The sequence below is a fragment of the Podarcis filfolensis genome, assembly GCF_964270895.1.
Source record: "Podarcis filfolensis genome assembly, chromosome: 7".
In the NCBI taxonomy this organism is placed as follows: domain Eukaryota; kingdom Metazoa; phylum Chordata; class Lepidosauria; order Squamata; family Lacertidae; genus Podarcis; species Podarcis filfolensis.
In genome coordinates, this window is record NC_139603.1 from 84,638,238 (window position 1) to 84,661,289 (window position 23,052).

The 23,052-nt window shown below is 43.2% G+C and overlaps 1 protein-coding gene and 1 long non-coding RNA gene across 4 annotated transcripts in view; one reads left to right on the forward strand and one right to left on the reverse strand.

Moving 5' to 3' along the window:
• TRAPPC9 (trafficking protein particle complex subunit 9) overlaps nucleotides 1-23,052 on the reverse strand; it is a 275,302-nt gene that overhangs the window by 152,565 nt on the left and 99,685 nt on the right. For 2 of the 3 annotated variants that reach the window (XM_083621886.1, XM_083621887.1), the window contains exon 21: nucleotides 16,769-16,859. In XM_083621886.1, the coding sequence (XP_083478012.1) occupies nucleotides 16,769-16,859 (91 nt within the window). Of the gene's footprint in view, nucleotides 1-10,636; nucleotides 13,339-13,525; nucleotides 16,860-23,052 lie in introns of those variants that run through there. The other variant, XR_014549937.1, reaches the window with a different exon arrangement.
• LOC310766330 overlaps nucleotides 6,246-23,052 on the forward strand; it is a 40,526-nt gene continuing 23,719 nt past the window's right edge. Inside the window, exons 1-2 of the long non-coding RNA XR_014550072.1 lie at nucleotides 6,246-6,838; nucleotides 7,148-9,167. This is a non-coding gene — a long non-coding RNA (uncharacterized lncRNA). The remainder of the gene's footprint in view (nucleotides 6,839-7,147; nucleotides 9,168-23,052) is intronic.

Here is a 23,052-nt window from a genome sequence, read left to right on the forward strand (position 1 = left end):
GGAGAGCCGAGGTCCACACGGGGGCATTCTGCCTAGGGCCCTCACCCCCTTCTTTCGAATTAGGGGGTGATTTATGGGCACAGCAGGCAAGGGCAGTGTTCCCCATTTCCTTGGGGCAACAAGGGAGGCTGCCTACTCCCATAACAGCCTCTTAATTACCCCGTGTGGGTCGGAGAGATGGTATTGTCGGCCATCTTCCAATGCACCCCTAGTGGCCCCCCGAATCAAGGAGGATTCTCAAAATCTCTACCTCCAGGGCCCACTTACGAAGGCTGAAAATTATTGAGGCCCAACAATCAAAATCTCCCGAAAGCTCCCTGCTTCAAGGTACCATGGAAATGCCCACTTCAGCTCCGACAAGTCTGTCCAAAGCTGCCCCACTTCATAGAATTAGAATTATAGAAATAATAATAATAATAATTTATTTATACCCCGCCCATCTGGCTGGGTTTCCCCAGCCACTCTGGGCGGCTTCCAACAAAACACTAAAATGCAATAACCTATTAAACATTAAAAGCTTCCCTAAACAGGGCTGCCTTCAGATGTCTTCTAAAAGTTTGGTAGTTATTTTTCTCTTTGACATCTGGTGGGAGGGCGTTCCACAGGGCGGGTGCCACTACCGAGAAGGCCCTCTTCCTGGTTCCCTGTAACTTGGCTTCTCGCAGCAAGGGAACCGCCAGAAGGCCCTCGGCACTGGACCTCAGTGTCTGGGCAGAACGATGGAGGTGGAGACGCTCCTTCAGGTATACTAGACGGAGGCCGTTGGAAGAGACCCTGAGGACCATCTAGTTCATCCCCCTACAATGCACAAATATGCAGCTGTCCCTACAGGGATCGAACCTGCAAACTTGGCGTTAGCAGTACCACGCCCTAACCAACTGAGATATTCAGCTGTAACTTCAGTTCTTGATTGGGGATTCATGTGGATCTTTTACATACCACTAATAATTATACACAAACATTGCTATGGTGAAGGTCTGCTGGTGAACAATATTGTACTAACAAATACAAATGGGATTCTACAAAACAGACATCCACGTTTAATTAATTTGTTTACTGACTAGTAACAGTGCACTCCTATTTTCTAAAATCATGTAAGCGTTTGTATGCAGCACTGATAGCCGAAACAACCAATCATTACTGCAAAAAATTCGAAGCACAAGGCACACGTCATTCTTAATTGTGATCTGCTGTTTTCTGGAACAGAATAATATTTCAGTCACTAAAACTTGCTATGGTCTGCTGGTGTGCAAGGTAAATTATATTGTTCTTGTAAATTAGAGTTTGAAAAGGGCATACCAGGGAACTGACAGTCTTACAAGACAATGTTTTTTAATTACACTTCACATCAATAAATGTCACTGGAATCAAATTAATTGAATTCAAGCTCAGTTTGATTTTCACAACTCGATAAGGAAATTGATAAGCATCCCTCTTGGAAAGATCCAGGAAGTCTTTGTAGCTTCATAAATTTAAACGTAAGACATTAATTTAAACTACTTACCAACAACAGTGTGTACAGTTTGACATGTTTGAAAGCCTAATACGCACACAAGGCACATACTAAAGCATGCTTATAAATTAACATTCTGCAATATATGTAGAAATGTTGGGAAGACCACCTCCTGCAATCAATAGTCATGCTTGCAGAATCTGTACCATTGCCTGCAGCTATGTAAAGGGCAATGTTGGAGTAATAAAAAATTGCATACTCTCATTTCTAGGGAAGAGGTTTCTGCTTCTTTAATATGATTGTGCTTTTGCCACTCTGCCACCCTGCAGGAACTTCAACTGAAGCCCTCTTCCCCCATTCCTTCGAGTCAAATTTCTAATTATCAAGATGTTTTCTTTCAGACATACAATGTAAGCAAGATGGAGAGACAATCTAGGATACCACAACTACTCTAGGGCAGCCATTCCCATTTCCCCTCCACATCTGCCCCTTGGCAGGCCCTCACTTAAATATAGTGCAACCACCTCACAGTACATCAATTATACGAATTTCTACAAACTACCCCCGATTATCTAGTGGGTGACTTGTGTGAGGGAAAACTTAATAGTTTGGAGTCTTAGGCAGGATTTGTTCAAATAAACCAGAAAGGTTTTATCAAACAAAGAAAGTTTATGACACAAAGTGGGTAAAACAAAGGATACTTCAAGCTATAATGTTATTTCAGGTAACTGTTCACCTAATAATATTTATACTAAATCTAACTGATGTTATGGACTTCTCATCCAGCACAGCTTCCTTTAAACTTCAGTTGCTTATGTTCAGATACTTCGCTTCAGGTAGATGTCGCAGGATCTGACTGTAACCTATTGCTTTGCAATAAACAACAACGGACTCCCAACTCCTCACATTTCTGAGTTTTATTGGCATAAACTCAGGAGATAAACTATTTCTTTTATTTTTGTATAAGAACTACAGTGGTACCTCTGGTTACGTACTTAATTCGTTCCGGAGGTCCGTTCTTAACCTGAAACTGTTCTTAACCTGAGGTACCACTTTAGCTAATGGGGCCTCCCGCTGCCACCACACGATTTCTGTTCTCATCCTGAAGCAAAGTTTTTAACCCGAGGTACTATTTCTGGGTTAGCGGAGTCTGTAAGCTGAAGTGTATGTAACCTGAAGCGTATGTAACCCGAGGTACCACTGTAATATGAAAAAGGCCTCCCAGCATTCTCACAGGCCCATATAAGATCAGCATAAACAGTTGGGCTGATGAGCACTTACTGTTCCCAACCCTAACCCTGAGGAAAGCCATCTAATTAGACTTTAATTTGATTTTGACCTGTTTTTAGGAGGTAATTTAATTCTTTAATTATTGTTTGATTTTATACCTATGTTATATATCTGATGTTAGCCGCCCTGAGCCCAACTTCGGCGGGGAGGTCAAGATATAAATAAAATATTATTATTGTTGTTGTTGTTGTTGTTGTTGGCTTACAACACTCTCACAGGACACCACACACTGTCCTTCACCCTAAGCTCAGAGACTCCTTTCTGTAGCTTTTGATATATTCCTCAGAGCGGATGTTTCCACGACCCCATCGGGAAGCCTGGGGGGAGTTCTAGTTGATGTACATCAACAGGGCTCCCCCTACTGGTGGTTGACCCTTACTAGACTACCTGCAGGAGTCAGTCAGTCGGTTCAGTTCCAGTGCCTAAGCCAATACCACTCACATTCTGTAGCCAATGAAGTTGTGGCCTTAATTATCCCATTAACCTAAATGCAGTCATACCTTGTGTTGCATTAGGTTCATGTTGAATACTTCCAGGTTTCGCTGCAAGCTTCACACATGTGCAGAGCTCTATCGCGCTCTGCGCTTGTGCAGAAGTGCCGCTCTAGTTGCGGACTTTTCAGGGTGCGAACGGCACCCCGGAACGAATCGTGTCCACAACTTGAGGTACCACTGTACTGGTATCCGTGTGTTTCATTATTCACAAAGGGGGGGAGCTCGGGGTCTTGCCATGCAAATATTTCTTTAACTTGGTTTAGGGCTTCTAATTGGCAGGCAAACCTGAGACTGAGGAACGATACACAACATGTCTTCACTGCCAGCTTCCTGACAATGTGCTCACGCTGTGCTAAAATTAGCACTATCTGTGTACCTTCCGTTCATTATCAGTGACACAAATTGTATACAAATTTAGCTCTTTTCCATGTCTGCCCTCCCATTTGTCTCCCACTCATTTATACTTTTTAAAGAAATAATATGCACTGTAATCTCCCCCCCTTTCCTTTCCATCACTGTGAAACTGAACCGCTTTTTACGAGCCTGCTTTCATTCATCTACTAAGATCATCCTCTTTCTAAATTAGAGCGCTGCTTCATTACTGAAGTAGATTACATTGAAGCGCTACAAATAATTTATCACCACTAACTGTAACAGAGAGCGCATGTTTCTCGTATAAAAGGAGTCATCTTTAGACCCATGTAAATCACTCCAAGGACAATGTTTCCGGGGGGGGGTGGTATTTAAATTTCTTGAATAAAATTCTTAAATAAAACCACGTGCACACAAACATTCATGCTTGTGTAAGTACCGTATTTTTCGCTCTATAGGACGCACTTTTTCCCCTCCAAAAATGAAGGGGAAATGTGTGTGCGTCCTATGGAGCGAATGCAGGCTCCTTGGCTTCAGCGATAGCAACGAGAAGCCTCCAAAGCGCAGAGGGAGCACTCCCTCCGCGCTCCGGAGGCTTCGCGTTGCTTTCACTGAAGCCTGGAGAGCAAGAGGGGTCAGTGCGCACCGACCCCTCTCCTTCTCCAGGCTTCAGGGATAGCCGCCTGAAGCCTTTGGAGCGCAGCGGGAACTTGCGCTGCGCTCCAAAGGCTTTGGGTTCCTTTTGCGGAAGCCGGGAGACCAAGACTCTCCTGGCTTCAGTGAAAGGAACCCGAAGCCTTTGGAGCGCAGCGCGAGTTCCCGCTGCGCTCCAAAGGCTTCAGGTGGCTATCAGCGACACGCCTGTCATGCGAAGCCGGAGGAGGAACAGAAGGGTCTCCTTCTGTTCCTTCTCCAGCTTCGCTGAAGGGGCAACACCCCTTCAGCGACGCGCCTGTCCTGGCTTCTGCCTTAGCCCTGCGCAGCCTCTTCGGGCAGGGGGAGCCTTCATCCCGCTGCCCTGAAGAGGCTTGGCTTGGTTATCCCAGAAGCCAGAACAGCCACACGGTATCCCAGAAGCCAGATCCCTCTTGCTGTTCTGGCTTCTGGAATTCAGAATAATTTTTTCTTGTTTTTCTCCTCCCAAAACTAGGTGCGCCCTATGGTCCGGTGCGCCCTATGGAGCGAAAAATACGGTATATGAAGGAACATCATGGAACACAATACTTACCTTCTGATGCTGCTACAGATAGTGCTTACCAAGAATAGAAATTTTGGCTAACATCTTTGGATTACTATAACGCAATCCATTTCAGTGCTAATATGAATCAATTCACGATTCCACATTTTCATGCAACTTTCAGTGTGGTGGTAGGATCAGGCCGATGCTCCATCAGCAGGTGCAACTGAATCCTAATGAATTTGCAAAAGTCCGTCTGGGCCCGGTTAGGCAGAAAGGGCTCCACAATGCAATTTTTTTCTAGAAAAAGAGGTGCCGGATGTCACAATGAACACTTCCTTTGTTATCTTATAATAGCAATGGTGCCCACCTGAGAGGTTCTGGAACTGAGTTCCTGTGAGTTCTGGCTGAAAAAAAGCCCTGCCACCAGCCATGTGAAAAGTTCTGCAGTTTTTGAAAGCAACAGATTGACCTAGCAGTTGGTAGATCAGGGGAATGCTGTGAACATAAAATGAGTTCAACAAGACTTTTTGAGAAGGTCCCTCTATTATATTCCAGATTATGCTAATGCTAGGTGGATTTGTAGCTAGTTGATGGACTGTAACCAATAAGCACTCATCAACACCTCATTATTAATCTGGAGAAGTGACAAGTGAGATGCAACAGGATTTTATCCTGGGCCCCATCTTTCTCAAACAAAGTATCCTAGAATTGTAGAGTTGGAAGGACCCCAAGGGTCATCTAGCTCAATCCCCAGTGATGCAGGAATCTCAACTAAAGCATCCATGACAGATGGCCATCCAATCTCTGCTTAAAAACCTCCAAGTAAGGAGAGACCACCACCTTCAGAGGGAGTCTGTTCCACTGCTGAACAGCTCTTACTGTCAGAATATTCTCCCTGATGTTTAGTTGAAATATCCTTTCTTGTAACTTGAAGCCACTGGTTTGGGTCACTACCCTCTACAGCAGCAGAAAACAAATTTGCTCCCTCTTATAGATATTTGAGTTGGGGACACGGGTGGCGCTGTGGGTAAAACCTCAGCGCCTAGGACTTGCCGATCGCATGGTCGGCGGTTCGAATCCCCGCGGCGGGGTGAGCTCCCGTCGTTCGGTCCCAGCTCCTGCCCACCTAGCAGTTCGAAAGCACCCTTAAGTGCAAGTAGATAAATAGGTACCGCTTTATAGCGGGAAGGTAAACGGCGTTTCCGTGTGCTGCTCTGGTGCCGGTTCGCCAGAGCAGCTTCATCACGCTGGCCACGTGACCCGGAAGTGTCTGCAGACAGCGCTGGCTCCCGGCCTCTAGAGTGAGATGAGCACACAACCCTAGAGTCTGTCAAGACTGGCCCGTACGGACAGGGGTACCTTTACCTTTACCTTATAGATATTTGAAGATGGCCATCATATCTAATGGCGAAGCTGCATGCTCCGCTACCGGGGGCGAGAGCAGGTGGGGGCGTGGCGCGCATTCTGGGGACGTGGCGCATTGCTTGTGGGGGCGTGGTACCCGTTGCATGCCCAGGGAGGGCGCCACGATGGCACCCTACCAGAATAGTGGTGCCGGGGGCGGTCCGCTCCCTCCACACTCCCGTTCCTCCGCCAGTGATCATAGCTCCCCTCTGACTTATCTCTCTGACTTCGACAAAGGAGTGGAGGAAAAAACATAAGGTTTGGGATGGAAGGTCTATCAGTGAGCGTTTGTGTATCTCTGAAAGCCCCTTTCTGAAAGCACCAGAAAAATGTGTTACTGAACATTTGGCCCATACCAAGAAATGAAATCTTTGCCTTTTTTAACAATATAAAAAGAATGCGAGATTCAACATTGCTGCCCTCACACAACCAAATAAACCAATCTTTTTTGCAGCCCAAACTGTGCTAGAACAGGCCTCTATCTTTCACGAGGTTTGAACTCTAAAGAGGCTGATCAAAGTCCCCCTCTCCCAGGTTGATAGAGTGGAAGATGGCAAAAATCAGTCTCTTGTGTTGTTACTGATCTAAGAATACACTAATATCTTTCCTGAAAGTCTGCAGGGGTTAACTTTATTTTATGCTCTTGTCACAAGAGACTAGGGCCCTGCAGGACCTGACATCTTTCCGCAGGGCCTGCAAGACAGAGCTGTTCCACCAGGCCTTTGGTCAGGGCGCAGCCTGACCCCCTCCTCTGGCAATCTGCACAGAATTTTGCTTAATGGTTGCCATCAATTTGATTTTAATTTGATTTTAATTAATTTTATAATGAATGTTTTTAGAATGTTGGATTATTTTGATTGTTGTTAGCCGCCCTGAGCCCAGCTTCGGCTGGGGAGGGCGGGATATAAATAAAATTTATTATTATTATTATTATTAACTTTATTTTATGTTGAGAACACCTGTAAAAGACAAAAATGAAATACATACACAGACATTTACAATGGCCCCGAGGAACTGTGTTTCAACCACTGAGCAAACCATCTGCATTTACAGGGAAATAAGGCTCTAACTTCCTACATCCAAGTGGCACAATCAATTTGCAATAGGCTTCCATTGCAGGAGCTCTGGCTGCGCAATAAAGCTCTTCTGAGCCGTTATTGGATATTTTACTTTTTATTAGAGATGCTAAGAGGCAGACAGCTTCACAATGAAAATGTGATTTTTCTATCTCCTTTCTCCATCAGCCAATCGGGTGCATGAATAGCAAAATTAACTATGAAACAGTACTTTCTGTCAACTTTATGCAAGGTTTTTATACAATACATAAGGCATTCCCATCCTTTGAGTTCACTTTTGATAGCTTTTTTTCTTAGTCACAAGCCCTGTTCCCCTTCTGATGTTTTCTAGTAACTGTGGCTGACAGGATTTCTTCCACAATTACAACTTCCTCGATCCATGGCTATTTTTTGTCAAGCTGACCTTGATTTTACTTTGAAGAATTAAGCTCTTGGAGTTACAACTCTTCGGAGAATGAATTAGCACAGAGAAGAGTGCAGTTTGATTCTCTAGATTTCTTCTTCCTGCTTCAAACTTTCCTGGCAATATCATACCTATTTATTGAGTTCACCTAAGCAGATGACAATTCTAGTGTGTGTGTGTTTTTATATAAAAAATAATAATTTTGTTCCGGTTTAAGTATTCTAATCCATCTTGAAATGAGAGGAAAGTGGCTAGACACTCTAAAAGCTTTAAAAATCCCTTCACATTGTTACAAATCTAAATCAATGTAACATAATTACACTACTACAGCTATTATTTTTAAATTACATGGAAAACAGTATCTAAGGAAAACCTTATATATTGCCCAAACCAAAGAATGAAAGTACCTGCTACAGAATTCCCACAGGCCACACCATAGCTGTCAACGTTTCCCATTTTTTAAAGGAAATTCCCTTATTCCGAATAGGATTCCTCGCAAGAAAAGGGAAAAGTTGACAGCTATGGGCCATACATACATACATACATACACAATTTTATTTGTATGCTGTCTTTAAATAATTCAAGCCATGTTCAAGGAGGCTTACAACATGAAAAAAATACATCATTGTAAACTTAACTTTGTAGGTTTATAGGTGACCTAGATTGGTTCATAGCGTGTCTGAACAGATATACTAGCTTCAAGCATCCACCAGTTACAACATAACAATAAAGCAATATCACAAGTTTGTAGTGAAGTTTCCAGAGATCAAATCATATAAAGGTGCTGGAAAAACGGATTCTATCATTTCACAAGGAAAAATTAAAGCAAACCTGATAGCTATCAGTTATCAAAAGACCAAATATGCAGGTGAAAATATGCTGGCTGCTTACTTTATAAACCCCCCCCCCGTTTTTTTTTTTACATTGGACACATCTGTGCCCTAATCCTGCTCCCTTTAAAGTGCTCCTGAGTAAGGGCTTCCAAGTCACAGTTTACATTTGGAAAGATATGGTGGTTTCAATTCATCTAAACTTTTCATTGCATTAAGGAATGTGCAGAAGGAAAGGACTGGTCTGAAGAGCAACAAACAAATTCCACATTTCTCAGAAACACCCCTGTTCGCATCAACATCAGACCTACGGAGGCTCTTAATTTTGACATGAGACTGCTGAGACTATGAACCGACAAGAAGTGGGAAATAAATTCACTCTTGATTGATTGGGGGGGGAGAGAAATAGTTCAGGTTATGCCATGGTTTTGTGCTGCTGGTTCCTTGGTTTGTAGTCTATGCTGTTTTCCAACAACTGTCAGATACGTGCTGAAATCTTTTCACTAGCCATCATCATATAATTCGTAAAATTTAGTGAGGTACCAGTAATTCACTTTATTACATGCTCTTTGAATCCAATAGGAACCTCAGAAAGGTAACAAGAACAGTCACAGTTGAAAGAATTTCCATCAAGCAGAACAGCATTTCAGCTGTAGAAATTTAAGGTAGATATATTATTCTTCTAAACAGACAGCTATGTTGGTTCACTTGAAAAAGTACAAACAGAAACAGTAAAACAATACATTCATTAGGACAGCTACAAAGCAGTTTTTACAAAGCTTTTAAATGTCCACTGAATGCTTCCTCAGGCTAGATTGGGGTTGGGATTGGATGTGATCGATACTGGTAATATTTATTTTAACCATCCAGAGAGGACTCATAGGAAGTGGGCAAAGATGGGCTTCCGTGTAATGAGCAGCACTAACACAATATCTTTATTAGGATCGACTCAGTATTTTTATTTTTTCTCGCCCTTTTTCTGTAAAACTTCTAGCCTATGGGAAGAGTTCTGTAAAACCCAAAATCTAGTTCACTATTTTGTGGCTTTCCGTTGGTCCTAAAAGGTTATCGCCACTGTTGTGCTATTCTATATGATACCTTGGTAAACATGGGATTCTTGCTTTCTTAGCAAGTAGACCCTTTCTAAGCCACCTAACATTACATAAAGCTAAGTAACTGCCTAATTTGTTAAACAAAAGGAGTGAAGCATCCAAGTTCAGAATTTAACTACACTTTTACTTATACCCTTCTGACATGCTTATATGCACTTAATTTCCCATCAGGAAAACTACAATGCAATTACATTGTTTTTTCAAAAACTGTGTTTACTTCCATGGAGTCTGGTCTTCCATGCTTTTCTATAATATACCATCAATCCACAGCCTCTCACTAAATCTTTGCTGAGCGAAGCATACAATAATATTTCCTTTATTATGTGGCAATTTGATAGCTATCAAAATGCAATACCATAGTGGATGTCAGAGGACAACATAAATTAAAAATTATCGACCGCTTCCAAGCTATACGGTTTTTTAGGGGAGGAAATAAAATACAAAGCTAACTTCTACAAAGGCTTCACCACCCTCACTTTGATGCATACATCACTGCATGGAATCTGACAGAGAAGAAAATTGACACTCAAGGAGAAGGAGAATGCACAATGAAAGAAGCTAAAATGATCGTCTGCTTCACATTTGCTTCATGAGTAGTATTCTTTAGTATTACAATAACTGGTGTTATTGTTGGAGAATGAGATAGGTGAAAGCACTAGAAGCAGCAGAACTTGTCCTCATCAGAATTCCTGACCTTTCCCCTTCGGTTCCAAATGTCACAGCTAAAAATATCCTTGCCACCACAAGACATTAGCTCTTCATGCTAGAGAATGCAGTGGAAAGCATTGTGCTCTTGCTATAAATAGAAGCACTTAAATGCCAATGAAATCGCATTAAAACATAAGCAACCAACAGCATAAGTCATTAGTAACTAACACCAAGACTCTAATTCGAATACTGGTTTTAGCATCCCCTAGATTTAGATTTATTGTGCAAAGAACTGCTTGGCAGTATACAGAGCACAAAGGAAGCAGATTTCTTTTTTCTTTTCCTTTCTGTTTAATACATTCCAAACGCTAACTATAGGGCTGCAGAATCCACTCCCAGGTACTGTCAACCTTTTCAAAGATCCACGCCAGTTCTACAATGCTAAAATTAAACTGAATCCCCAAGTGTAAAAAGGTGTCCCTTTTATCTGGTTATAAACTGCAAAGTCTTTCTACCTCCTGAAGCATATCTGGGCCATGCATTCCTACCCTTAAAAAAACCCTACAAAACCTCCACTGAACTTTGATAAGGTCATTGTACAGGAGGGGAACTGTTTACAGAATGGGGGGGGGAGGGAGAATACTTCAGGGAAAGGATTTGCTATGTCAAATGACAGCTATATTTTCATCTTTTCCAAGTTATTCTGTGGACTTCCCATGGGCTTTAGCAAACGTATCAGAATAAGTGATTCCACTGTTGGAGAATGAGTGTAAACAATTGGTGTGTAGTATCTCAGGTGGCGATGCTTACTTAAGAGGAGTTAAAACTGAAACAACCACAGATTTTGGATATGATTCAGAGAGAGCATTTCAGTGTGTGCAAGGACATCTCACCCCCTTGCTACTACTACTACTACTAATAATAATAATAATAATAATAAATTTTTATTTATAACCCGCCTTCCCCAGCCAGGGCCAGGCTCAGGGCAGCTAATGCCAAATATAAATTACAATAAAACATACAGTTAATTAAAATACGGCTTAAAATACAGCCGCATTTTAGTAGTAGCCGATAAATCAAGACCATAAAGGGAGGAAATATCAGATATTCATCCGAGCCAGGTATCCATGCTGGTCCTACATGGGCCAGCAAAAAAGCCAGGGGAAAATTTATATACCAAATCCCATATAAAGGGTCAGAGTAAGTCTAAGCTGAAGGCCAGGAGAAACAGCTTCATCTTGCAGGCCCTGCGGAAGGATGTCAAATCACACAGGGCCCTGGTTTCTTGTGACAGAGCATTCCACCAAGTTGGGGCCAGTGCTGAAAAGGCCCTGGCCCTAGTTGAGACCAATCTAACCTCCTTGAGGCTCGGGACCTCCAAAGTGTTGTTATTTATGGACCTTAAGGTCCTCCAAGGGGCATACCAGGAGAGGCGGTCCCGTAGGTACGAGGGTCCTAGGCCGCATAGGGCTTTAAAGATCAAAACCAGCACCTTAAACCTGACCTTGTACTCCACTGGGAGCCAGTGCAGCTGGTAAAAGCACTGGATGAATGTGTAGTAGTTCCTACACCTGAGGTTGCTTTCGGGGCAGGGAGGTAGGTGAACTGGCTCGCCTGATGTAATGGAGAACTTATTTAAGAAAAGAGTGAGGGTTTTTGTTGTTATGTTTGCACACCACCCTTCATCTGTAGATGTCAGGGCAGTTCACAACATAAAATTGTGATATGAAAAGTTCAAAATATCTCCTTGCATACTAGCTTATTATATGCTACTTGGGCCTCTGTATATATTACGGTGGGTTGATTTGCTCTTCACAGATCAACTCGTCTCCCCAAGCCTACACACACATTCACGTTGTCAGGACAGTCCACAAAATCCAAACCACTAGTATACCTTTGTAGGCCACCGACAGGTTATGGCTGGCTCATGTGACATATCTCAGTATTTTCTTATTCTAAACAGAATAAACAGAAACAGAAATAAGGGTAAAGAGAGGAGGAGAGACCGGGAAAAAAAAGTTCCATGTGGTAAAAATGAGTGTTGGGTTCCATGTTGATATTAGAAGGTTTGTTCTAGAATCAGAAAAGACTGATGATAATAGCTCTAGTGTATATTGATCCATATCCATGCCAGTTTTCACCCACTTCAAAAGAAAAAAGGATATTTCCTAAGAAAGTTCTGCACAGAAACACCATCCTTCTGTTATCTTCTGAAACTTCCATCACTTATAGTTTAACCGTCTTGTTGGAACTTGCCTTTTCTGACTGATTTGTGTCACAAGGTTGTAAACATATTGCGTTCTTTCTTGTCATTTCTGTTCTTTGAATCATGCGTTCCTCTCTGAGTGAACTTTCACTGCTAGAACAATATACTGCAGCGGCTGGGAAATGCAAGCAATTTCTCACAAGTAAACTCAATCATACTTCTGAATTGTCTTATTTCCATCCTTTGCCCTGCATCGTTCCACTCCATTTTTCATACTTAAGTAATGTCTGCCGTCTATGCCAAGACTAATGAGTACTACCAAATCAAAGGAACTGTGCAATTCACTTTGCAACTTTCCTCTGAGTGAGACACAAATGTAGAAATAAGCCCAGGGTGGTGGTGGTGGGGGGAGAGATTTAGGAAGGCCCTTTTGCCTTTAAAGCAGAGATTTCTGCTCTACTCTTCCTAAAGTAATAGTGTAGCCCTCATCTTGACCACAGATGAGAGCAGTGGTTTTTTTCTGAGCGGACGCAGGGGATGCATACCCCTAAACCAGGCTTCCTCAACCTCAGCCCTCCAGATGTTTTGAGACTACAATTCCCATCATCCCTGACCACTGGTCCTGCTAGCTAGGGAACATGGGAGTTGTAGGCCAAAAACATCTGGAGGGCCAAGGCTGAGGAAGCCTAGCCTAAACATTTTGTGAATCTAAGTATGGCCTCACTGAGGGGCAGTATTTCAATATAAGTAGGAAAATGAGAGCACCCCTAAGCATTCTTTAAGAAAAAAAGCACTGGATGAGAGTATGGTTCTTCGTCCTGAATAAAACTAACATGGGATGCCTCGTGCTACCAAGGGAGCAATGCACCACTGTCATAAACATAAAACTGTCATAAAAGGGGGGCATGGATGTTTCAGGGGGTTTTTTAAATACTTTATCAGGTTGCTGTGAGCAGGCCCACACGCCACACTGAGCTCTTTGGCAGATGGGCGGATTTAAAAAGCAACCGGCATGAAAGTTCCAAATTACGTCATAGGGTTTTTTGCGTTGGTACACATTTATAAGAATTCCAAACAAGCACTATATCTCCTGCCTTGACTATGCCAGAGCTTCCGAATTTATGTCAGCTCTGCGGCTTTCATGAGCAAAACCAGAGAAAGCCTCAAAAGACAACGTGCACTCGGCAGACACAGAGCAATTTCTGTTAGCATTCTCAGTCATTAAAGTTATACAGATTAACTGCTCAAAGAATCATGTCACTGATGTTCTGAAGTAATTTCCACAGGTGGAATTTGAAATGGTGCATAAAATTAGCCCCTCCTGCCATTCTGTAAGCAGGTTTTTCCTCCAAGAGAACAGTCCCGAAAAGAAACAACTCTTGCTGCCCAATTAGGAGAAATAGGAAGATTGTTTATTAGAGCAAATGATTCACAACAACCTGGCTGGCAAATGTTTGAGCTATAAACCATTAAAAGCAAAGGTCCTCCCCCCCCCCCCGAAAAAAAGCCTGAGGAACTACCATCCACTTTGAGCCTGCCCATAAAAATCAAGCCTAGTGTGAGTGCTTTGTAATATGGTCTCTTAAAGGTAATCACCTGCAGCAAGTAATTTCCACAGCAATGCCAAATCCACCCTGCTTTTTGGCAGTCTTAACTAGCAATAAATAGATATTTGGAGACAGAAGCAGGAGGCTCACATAATTATAATTCAATATAATTGCTGATTTCAAACCAGTTCATATGCCTGCAGTGCTAATCTTTATAACCGTGGCTAACAGTAATGAGACTTTTGGTATAAGGTTACAAACACCCTGAAAAAGGTTCATATTCCTAGTCCACATTTACTCCACGGATGCTGCCAAATATCTCTAGGGAAGGGTCCGTAGCTCAGCGAAACTGCTCATGTTTGACACACACAGGTCCCAGGTTAAGATCCTGGCATCACACGATAGGGCTGGGGTAGCAGTGGACAACCACCACTGAGCCAGGGTAGACAGTAACAAATTAGAAGGACCGATGGTCTGAGTTGCTCTAAGGCAGTTTCCAATGCTCCTATTGTTCAGACTAAACTAGTATGTAGGATTGAACATTATTAACATTTAAAAAAAAAATCAAGACCAGTACAGGAATAGAATTATGGAACTGTTCTGCCATGTTACACAACATAAAACAAGCGCCAACAACCTGTAGCTTTTTAAAGAAAGAACTTGATGGAAAAATAATAAAGCCACCGTTCAGTTGAAATATCTTTTATGTCTTAGTTTTTTACTGCTAAGTGCTTATCTTTCAGCTGCTGAGTTGTTAAAATGTCTTTATCAAAGGTTGAGTCTCTTATCTATTTTTCAAAACTGCCCCTAAGCCACATATTTTTCCCAGGAATCGTAAACCTAGCATTATTATTATTCTCACCTTCTGCAAAACCCCTTTTGCTATGTCAGCCAAAATATTGTATCCTTGTTTTCCACAAGGCAGAACTTTCATATTGCTTATCTTTCAGAGCAGCCTATTAAATTCCACATGCTTTCAGAATTTTGCCAATTATCTTTTACTAACCGCATATTCAGTTCTGCATCTTTGGTACATGAACACATAACTAATGGTTATAACTTCATACTGGGCCCTGCCTGGTCTGTTCTTCCAGCCAGCAATTGTGTATGTGTTGTAAGCTTGTTTGAACTATCTGATATCTGCCTGCGGATAAGAGTGTGTTTGTGTTGACTGCGATACTGCTGAGTGAATACAGGTTGTGTGTATGAGAAACACAAAAGCCAGAGTGTGTTGTATATGTGAGCTAGAAGCAGGCTGCAGGCAGAAGCCTGAGAGTGAGAGCCATGCTTGAAGATCACCAGTGTTGAAGCAATGATTCTTCAACATCAACTTCGTTGGACTGGTCATGTTGTGCAGATGCCTGATGATCATCTTCCAAAGCAACTACTCTATTCCGAACTTAAAAATGGAAAGTGTAATGTTGGTGGTCAACAAATGAGGTTTAAAAGCTGTCTCAAGGCAAATCTTTAAAAATGTAGTATAAACACTAACAACTGGGAAACACTGGCCTCCGAACGCTCCTGTTGGAGAACAGCCTTTGCCAAAGGTGTCATGGACTTTGAAGACACTCGAACTCAGGACACAAGAGAGAAACATGCTAGGAGGAAGACACGCTTGGCAAATCCACACTGTGATCAGCTTCTGCCCGGAAACCAATGTCCCCACTGTGGAAGGACGTGTGGATCCGGAACTGGCCTCCACAGTCACTTACGGACTCATTGTTAAATGAGTGTTTATGGAAGACAATCTTACTCTGCTACGAGTAATCGCCAAAGAAGAAGAAGAGGAAGAAGAAGAAGAAGAAAAATGTATAAATAAACCATATATCATATACCACAGTCTCCCTTGCCTCTCATTCCAAGATATGTGCCTGGAATCTTGCACTGTTCAGAGACTGGGTCCAACAATATATATGATCATTTCATGTTCCAGGGGAAATCTAGGTCTAAACAAGCATTACTGTGTAGGCACGTGAGTTTTAAGCAGGTTAACAAGAGAGATGCAGTGTGCAGTAATATTTTCAACAAGGCATTTTTTCAGTGAAAGCTCACCCACTTTCCGCCAACACCAGTATTCAAATAAATTACGAAAAGCAGCCCTACTCAGCATTTCCTGATGCAAGGTCACAACATCTGGAGTCTACTTTTCATAGATAGCTAAACAGACAGAAGTGCCACATGTGTCTCCCATCTAGTTTGGCTGCAGTTTTGCTTTTACAGCTGTTTCCAACACACCATAATGTAAATGTTAACCTCTTCCAATTCACAAAGAAAATTCTTCATCTGTTTGCTCTCTGAACAGAAACGCCCCCCCAAAAAACCCCCCACTGCAAATCAAATAATTGAGAACATAGTTTGATCATAAATCAGTAAGAAATATCCCACATAAATTACTATCTACAAACAAGAGTTATGCATTTCACACACAAAAATAACAGCATTCTTGTAAAAGCAAATCTCTACCACACTAGAGTGGACAGCAGAGTTATAACCCAACAATAACAATTAGTTTTGAGGATAAGGAATGATTTTCGACAACCAAGTAAACGAAACCAAGGGGAAAGCCCTCATACTAAGTTACCTTGCTCCACTGATTTTTAGCAAATGATTAAAAATGGAAGCAGAGAGCTGCATTGTGCACTGTTCGACATTTCAAGAGGTTACCCAGTGACTGTGCAGAGCTAACATCTGTAAGAAGCACCACAACATAAAGCAAATGTATATAATTATCAATCTTTTTCAGCATTACTCACCCCACTGGAGAGGAGCCAATTGCAAGTGCTCTAGGACCAGTTGATTGAGAACCCCTTCTATGCTTGCTTCTCCTTCACGCTTCAAAGAGGGGTAAATGACAGTTAAGGAGCACAGGAGACAGATGCAGCTCGTAAAAAGAAATCATGCATGAATACAACATTTAAGGCTGCAATTTCTAGGAATAATTTTAGGCTGTTATTGGACAGAAAGAAGAGCAAAGAGAAATGTCAGTCCTGAACAGGACAGACAGGATCAATACTTGTTTTCTGAGTCAAGTGGCACAGATATCACAGGTATAGGTGATATTGCTTCATTTTCAATAATACACAATAAGGCAAGTCACTGGCCTATCTAACCTTGCAAGCACTATGTATTCCAACAGGCAGCAACTGTCCAAGTGCTCAGGAGAGCACTATAGCAGCCTTGCTCCCCCAGGAGCAATCTATACCCCAACCTTTCTCCCAACAGAGTGGCAAACAACAATTGTTAAAACAATAAAAGCATCTTTAAAATCCCCATACAGATGCAGACTAGGGAAGATCTCAAATTAAAAGCCTAGTTGAAAGAGGAAGGTCTGTGTTGTTGTTTAGTCGTGTCCGACTCTTCGTGACCCCATGGACCAGAGCACGCCAGGCACTCCTGTCTTCCACTGCCTCCCGCAGTTTGGTCAAACTCATGCTGGTAGCTTCGAGAACACTGTCCACCCATCTCGTCCTCTGTCGTCCCCTTCTCCTTGTGCCCTCCATCTTTCCCAACATCAGGGTTTTTTCCAGGGAGTCTTCTCTTCTCATGAGGTGGCCAAAGTATTGGAGCCTCAGCTTCAGGATCTGTCCTTCCAGGGAGCACTCAGGGCTGATTTCCTTCAGAATGGATAGGTTTGATCTTCTTGCAGTCCATGGGATTCTCAAGAGTCTCCTCCAGCACCAGAATTCAAAAGCATCAATTCTTCAGCGATCAGCCTTCTTGATGGTCCAGCTCTCACTTCCATACATCACTATTGGGAAAACCATAGCTTTTACTATACGGACCTTTGTTGGCAAGGTGATGTCTCTACTTTTTAAGATGGAAGGTCTATAGCAGGCAGCAAAAAGATGGCAGAGACAGCAAAAGCCACAACATCAAATATGCTTTTTAATGGGAGACGCCAAGGAATGAACCTGGGACCTTCGATACATGCTCTAGTTCTTCAACAAGTCCTCCTTCCCCCATGAAGGTTTCTGTTCTAGACAACCTATTTCCACTAAAATTATTTCTGCTTTTGCAGGTAACACCACTGTTACCACTAACTGTAAACCAAACAGTTTTATCTCCTGGTTATATGTAGAGCCTGAAGATCTGAAGGTCCATTCCCCACCCCATCCCCAATACATCCAGATGTACCGACAGGTAGATTCTATCTATAATGAACACTGAGAAGTAAAATGTGCAAACTCTCAACTACATTTACTTAATGCTCACCTTTAAGGTCACTGAAGAAAGTTGGTAGCATATTTTTAGAATAAAGTTGGATGCAAAGAGACACAAACTTGTTTACAAGATACTATACCAACAAGAAAACTTTTACTTTGAGATATTGCATGAATAAAATATCCTCCTGCTTAGACAGGTGGGTACAGATTCTTCCCACCACTGCCCCTGCACTGAGCCTTACACCCCTTAATTGCTTTCACTCTGCACTGCAGTTTGACCTCAGGCATTTTGCTATGAAGATGTTTCTTTCTGTCCCACTTGTCACTTCCTATGTGAAAAGCTACAAGTGAAGGAATGCATCCCACTGCTACTTCAAGCATAAATGAATTAGCACATATTCATAAATAGAAATTATACTAATGGAAAACTGCTTAAAGTGATTAATGAATACATCTTACCATAAATATTTCCTCTCATTTGCATTCTGAACTTTCTGAATACTGATTATTATTGCATTTTTATCATTCCAAACACATTTGTTGTGTGTTCCTCCACATTATTATTTTAATCAATCAATCAATAAAATTTCTATACCACCCTTCATCTGTAGATCTCAGGATGGTTCACAGCATAAAAATACAAGATAAAAACACAAAATACATAATGCAAAAAGAGCAAAAACAAACCAAGAAGCCGACCCGCCGATGAAACATTTACCGTATTTTTCGCCCTATAGAACGCACTTTTTCCCCTCCAAAAATGAAGGGGAAATGTGTGTGCGTCCTATGGGGCGAATGCAGGCTTTCGCTGAAGCCTGGAGAGCGAGAGGGGTCAGTGCGCACCGACCCCTCTCGCTCTCCAGGCTTCAGGAAGCTATCCGCAAGCCTTGGGAGCCCGCGGTAGTTCCTGCCGGGCTCCCACGGCTTGCGGAGAGCTGCCTCTATCCCGAAGCCTGGGCACGCTGAGCAGTCGCACCCCGGGCTTCGGGTAGCTCTGCGCAAGCCGCGGGAGCCCTCCCACCACGGGAGTCCGGTAAAAGTGTACCGGACGTCAATCAGCCAAAGGCCTGTTTGAGGAGGAACGTTTTCGCCTGGTGCCTAAAGGTGTATAATGAAAGCACAAGGTGAACCCCACTAGGGAGAACATTCTCTCTCCAGTATTAACAAAATTTGCTTACGGAGATGTCAAAAGAAAGCCCACTTAAAACTGTCTCGTTCATCCAGCTTGGCTCAAGGGCTTCTAGTATCACCATATGAAGGTGTGTACATTTGTCCGTCTTGCCTTTGGCATTCATATTCTCTTTTAATAACTAAAACTACGGATGAAGAATCTTTTTCAGCCCAAGGCCAGCATTCCTTTGTGGCTAGCCTTCCAGTAGCCGCATGAAAGAGGTGGGAGCAAGGCCAGTGCAGAAAGTAGTGGCGCAGTCTCTCATACGTCCAGTCATACACATCCATGCACATCCATTCTCACATATAGCAGAAACGCATTCATGCTCCACTACATACACATATTCATTCATTCGTTCATTCATTCATTCATACATGCATTCATTCTCTCTCTCTCGAACAAACAAACATCTCTCACTCCCATCCCCCAGCAATTAGTCATGAGAAAAGCACTGGAGTTTCTTCCCCAAGCCCAATTGCTTGGGGAGAGATGAACCACTGCAGTAGCTGCCTTGTCAATACACTTGTCCAGCTCAGCGTCAATGGGAGAGACTGCTAGTTATTTATGCAAGTGAGTCATGGGGAACTTACAACCGCCAGGAGTGACACCTCGACGCCTTCCACATGTGCTGCATCAGGAGGATTTTGGGTATCACACAGTAGGGCAGAATTCCAATCAAAGAATTCCAGCATGCTTGCACTTGTGTATCAGCGACATCTACATTGGCTTGGTCATGTCTACAAGAATCGAAGATGGCAGGATCCCCCAAGGACGTGCTCAAAACAGCTAGCAGTGCTGCTTCCCAGTTCTACGCACCTAGGAGCCAACCGGCTTGCCAAAACTGCTCCTCAAATGCTGCCAAACGGCTCTCCAAAATAGAACTTCTTTTGAATAACCCACTAAATATTTAGAAAATATTAATAAAATGCACAGACTCACAAATATTAGCCAATCTCAAAATGGTATGCCATCTGTTCAAGTACCGAATAGCAACAACAAGATTCCGGTGTGCAGACAACAGCAGATGCTATTAGCACATGCTCATTAGGAAACAGGGGGTGGAGGCAACCCCCCTCCCATCCCAAGACTGGATCCGTAATCTAAGCTATAAAAATCACTACAGTGGTACCTTGGTTTGCAAACAGTCTGGTTTGCATACATTTTGGATTACAAACACATCAAACCTGGAAGTGTGTGTCCTGGTTTGTGAACTTTTTTGGGATTACAACTCATTTTTGGGGGGATTACGAACAAAAAAATTTTAGAGGCCCCATTGGCGAAAGCGCACCTTGGGTTACAACTTGTTTTGGTTTATGAACAGACCCCCAGAACGGATTTTGGTTGTAAACCAAGGTACCACTGTATATGATGTTGTTTAATAAACAATATCTCAATCTGTATTTTAAATCCTAAGGACTTATTCCTATGCAAGAGGAGCACATATGCACCTTCACATTTACACCACCGCACCGCAACAAGCTGGGCAGATGCACGTGATAGGCAATAGGGATGGGGAACCTTTTGCAGCCGGGGGTTCAATTCCCTAGTGACAAATGCTAATTTCATGTAATTTGTCCAGTGTGCTACATTCCAGCCACACACAGGTCAGAGGTTTCTATGCATGAATATGGGGTAACTGTGCCCCTGAAGGATCTGGTGCGCAGCCTGGGAGTCATTTTGGACTCACAGTTGTCCATGGAGGCGCAGGTTAATTCTGGGTCCAGGGCAGCTGTTTACCAGCTCCATCTGGTCTCAGGCTGAGACCCTGCCTGCCCGCAGACCATCTTGCCAGAGTGGTGCATGCTCTAGTTATCTCCCTCTTGGACTGCTGCAATGTGCTCTACGTGGGGCTACCTTTGAAGGTGGCTCGGAAACTGCAATTAATCCAGAATGCGGCAGCTTGACTGTTGACTAGGAGTGGCCGCCGAGACCATATAACACCGGTCCTGAAAGACCTTCATTGGCTCCCAGTACATTTCCGAGAACAATTCAAATTTTTGGTGCTGACCTTTGAAGCCCTAAATGGCCTCGGTCCTGTATACCTGAAGGAGAGTCTCCACCCCCATTGTCCAGCCTGGACACTGAGGTCCAGCGCCGAGGGCCTTCTGACGGTTCCCTCACTGCGAGAAGTGAGGTTACAGGGAACCAGGCAGAGGGCTTTCTTGGTAGTGGCACCGCCCTCCCATCAGATGTCAAGGCAATAAACAACTATTTTACTTTTAAGAGACAACTGAAGGCAGCCCTGTTTAGGGAAGTTTTTAATGTTTGATGCTGTATAGTTTTTAATTTTCGGTTGGAAGCCGCCCAGAGTGGCTGGGGAAACCCAGCCAGATGGGCAGGGTATAAATAATAAATTTGATGATGATGATGATGATGATGATGATGATGAGTGTGCTTATTTATATCTATACACCCACACAAGCAAGAGGCATTATTCAACAACACACTGCAGCAAGGCAAAATCATTCAAGCAAAATCATTCCATTATTGTGGACGTGACCAAGCCAGTGTAGATGTCGCTGAGACAGGAGTGCAAGCATGCTGGGAATGTGGGCTTTGGGAGAGCACATCTTTGATTGGAATTCTGCCCTGCCATGTGATACCCAAAATCCTCCTGATGCAGCACATGTGGAAGGCGTCGAGGTGTCACTCCTGGCGGTTGTAAGTTGCCCATGACTCACTTCCATAAATAACTAGCAGTCTTTTCCCATCGACGCTGAGCTGGAAAAGTGTATTGGCAAGGCAGCTATGGCAATGGCATATCAGGCCAGTGAAGGGTTTATCCAGGAGAGAGTCCTGAAGGCTGCACAGAGGGGCCTGGACCTTTTGATTCTCCTCCCTAGAACTAAAGGCTTCCCTTTCTCATTGACAAGTATAGCCAGCATATTTGGAGTTGGGGTTTAAGTGAAGAAGCAATGTGATCCATCTTTGGGCCTTGATACCAACTGTGTAAGCAATTATTAGGAAACATAATGTGCTCCTTAAAAAAAATGTTTCAGGGAGATGCCTTCAATGGTACAAGCTGAAATTTAGGGAAGACCACAGAAAATGTTTTATGTGGTGGAAATACAGAAAAGTGCTGCTTTAAATCAACGGGCCGCTGTGGTCCTGTTCAAAGCTGCTCTGACTGACAGATGCCTCCAGCACTTTTGGAGAAGGGCTCCTACAGGAATCAATTAAAATGCTGAAAGGTATTGCTAACAGCATCCTCTCTTTATACCTTCCAGCTGAATTGTGGTCAGGAGTTGGTTTAATCTGCCCTGTTCTGGTCCTGCAGCGAAGCCCACAGGGCAGGCCAACAAGGTGGCACCACAGACAGCTCTGAGTCCACAAATTGCTCCAACAAAGGCCCAACTGACCCCTTTAAAGTCTCTAGGTCGCCTTTCCCAGGCCCCACCCCTGCATGGAGAAGTTTCTGGCCTGAAGACAGTCTCTCCTCCTACATGCCACCTTTACTACTGGACCAATGAGTTATTGTGGGAGGAATTTAGATCCTCAGGCTCACGGGAAGATCCCAACTCTTGCCATAAAGGCCCTGCTGCCATGAGAGGTTGTTCCAAGGAATCCTGTCTGCCAGGCTGGGAGTCCTGAACCTTGACTGGTCTCTCCGCAGGTAGCACTGCTGCCTTGGACTCTGTGTTTCAGTTACTGCTGGGCTCCAGTGTGGTGCCATAATCCATCTCCCGAGTGACATTCTCAGGCC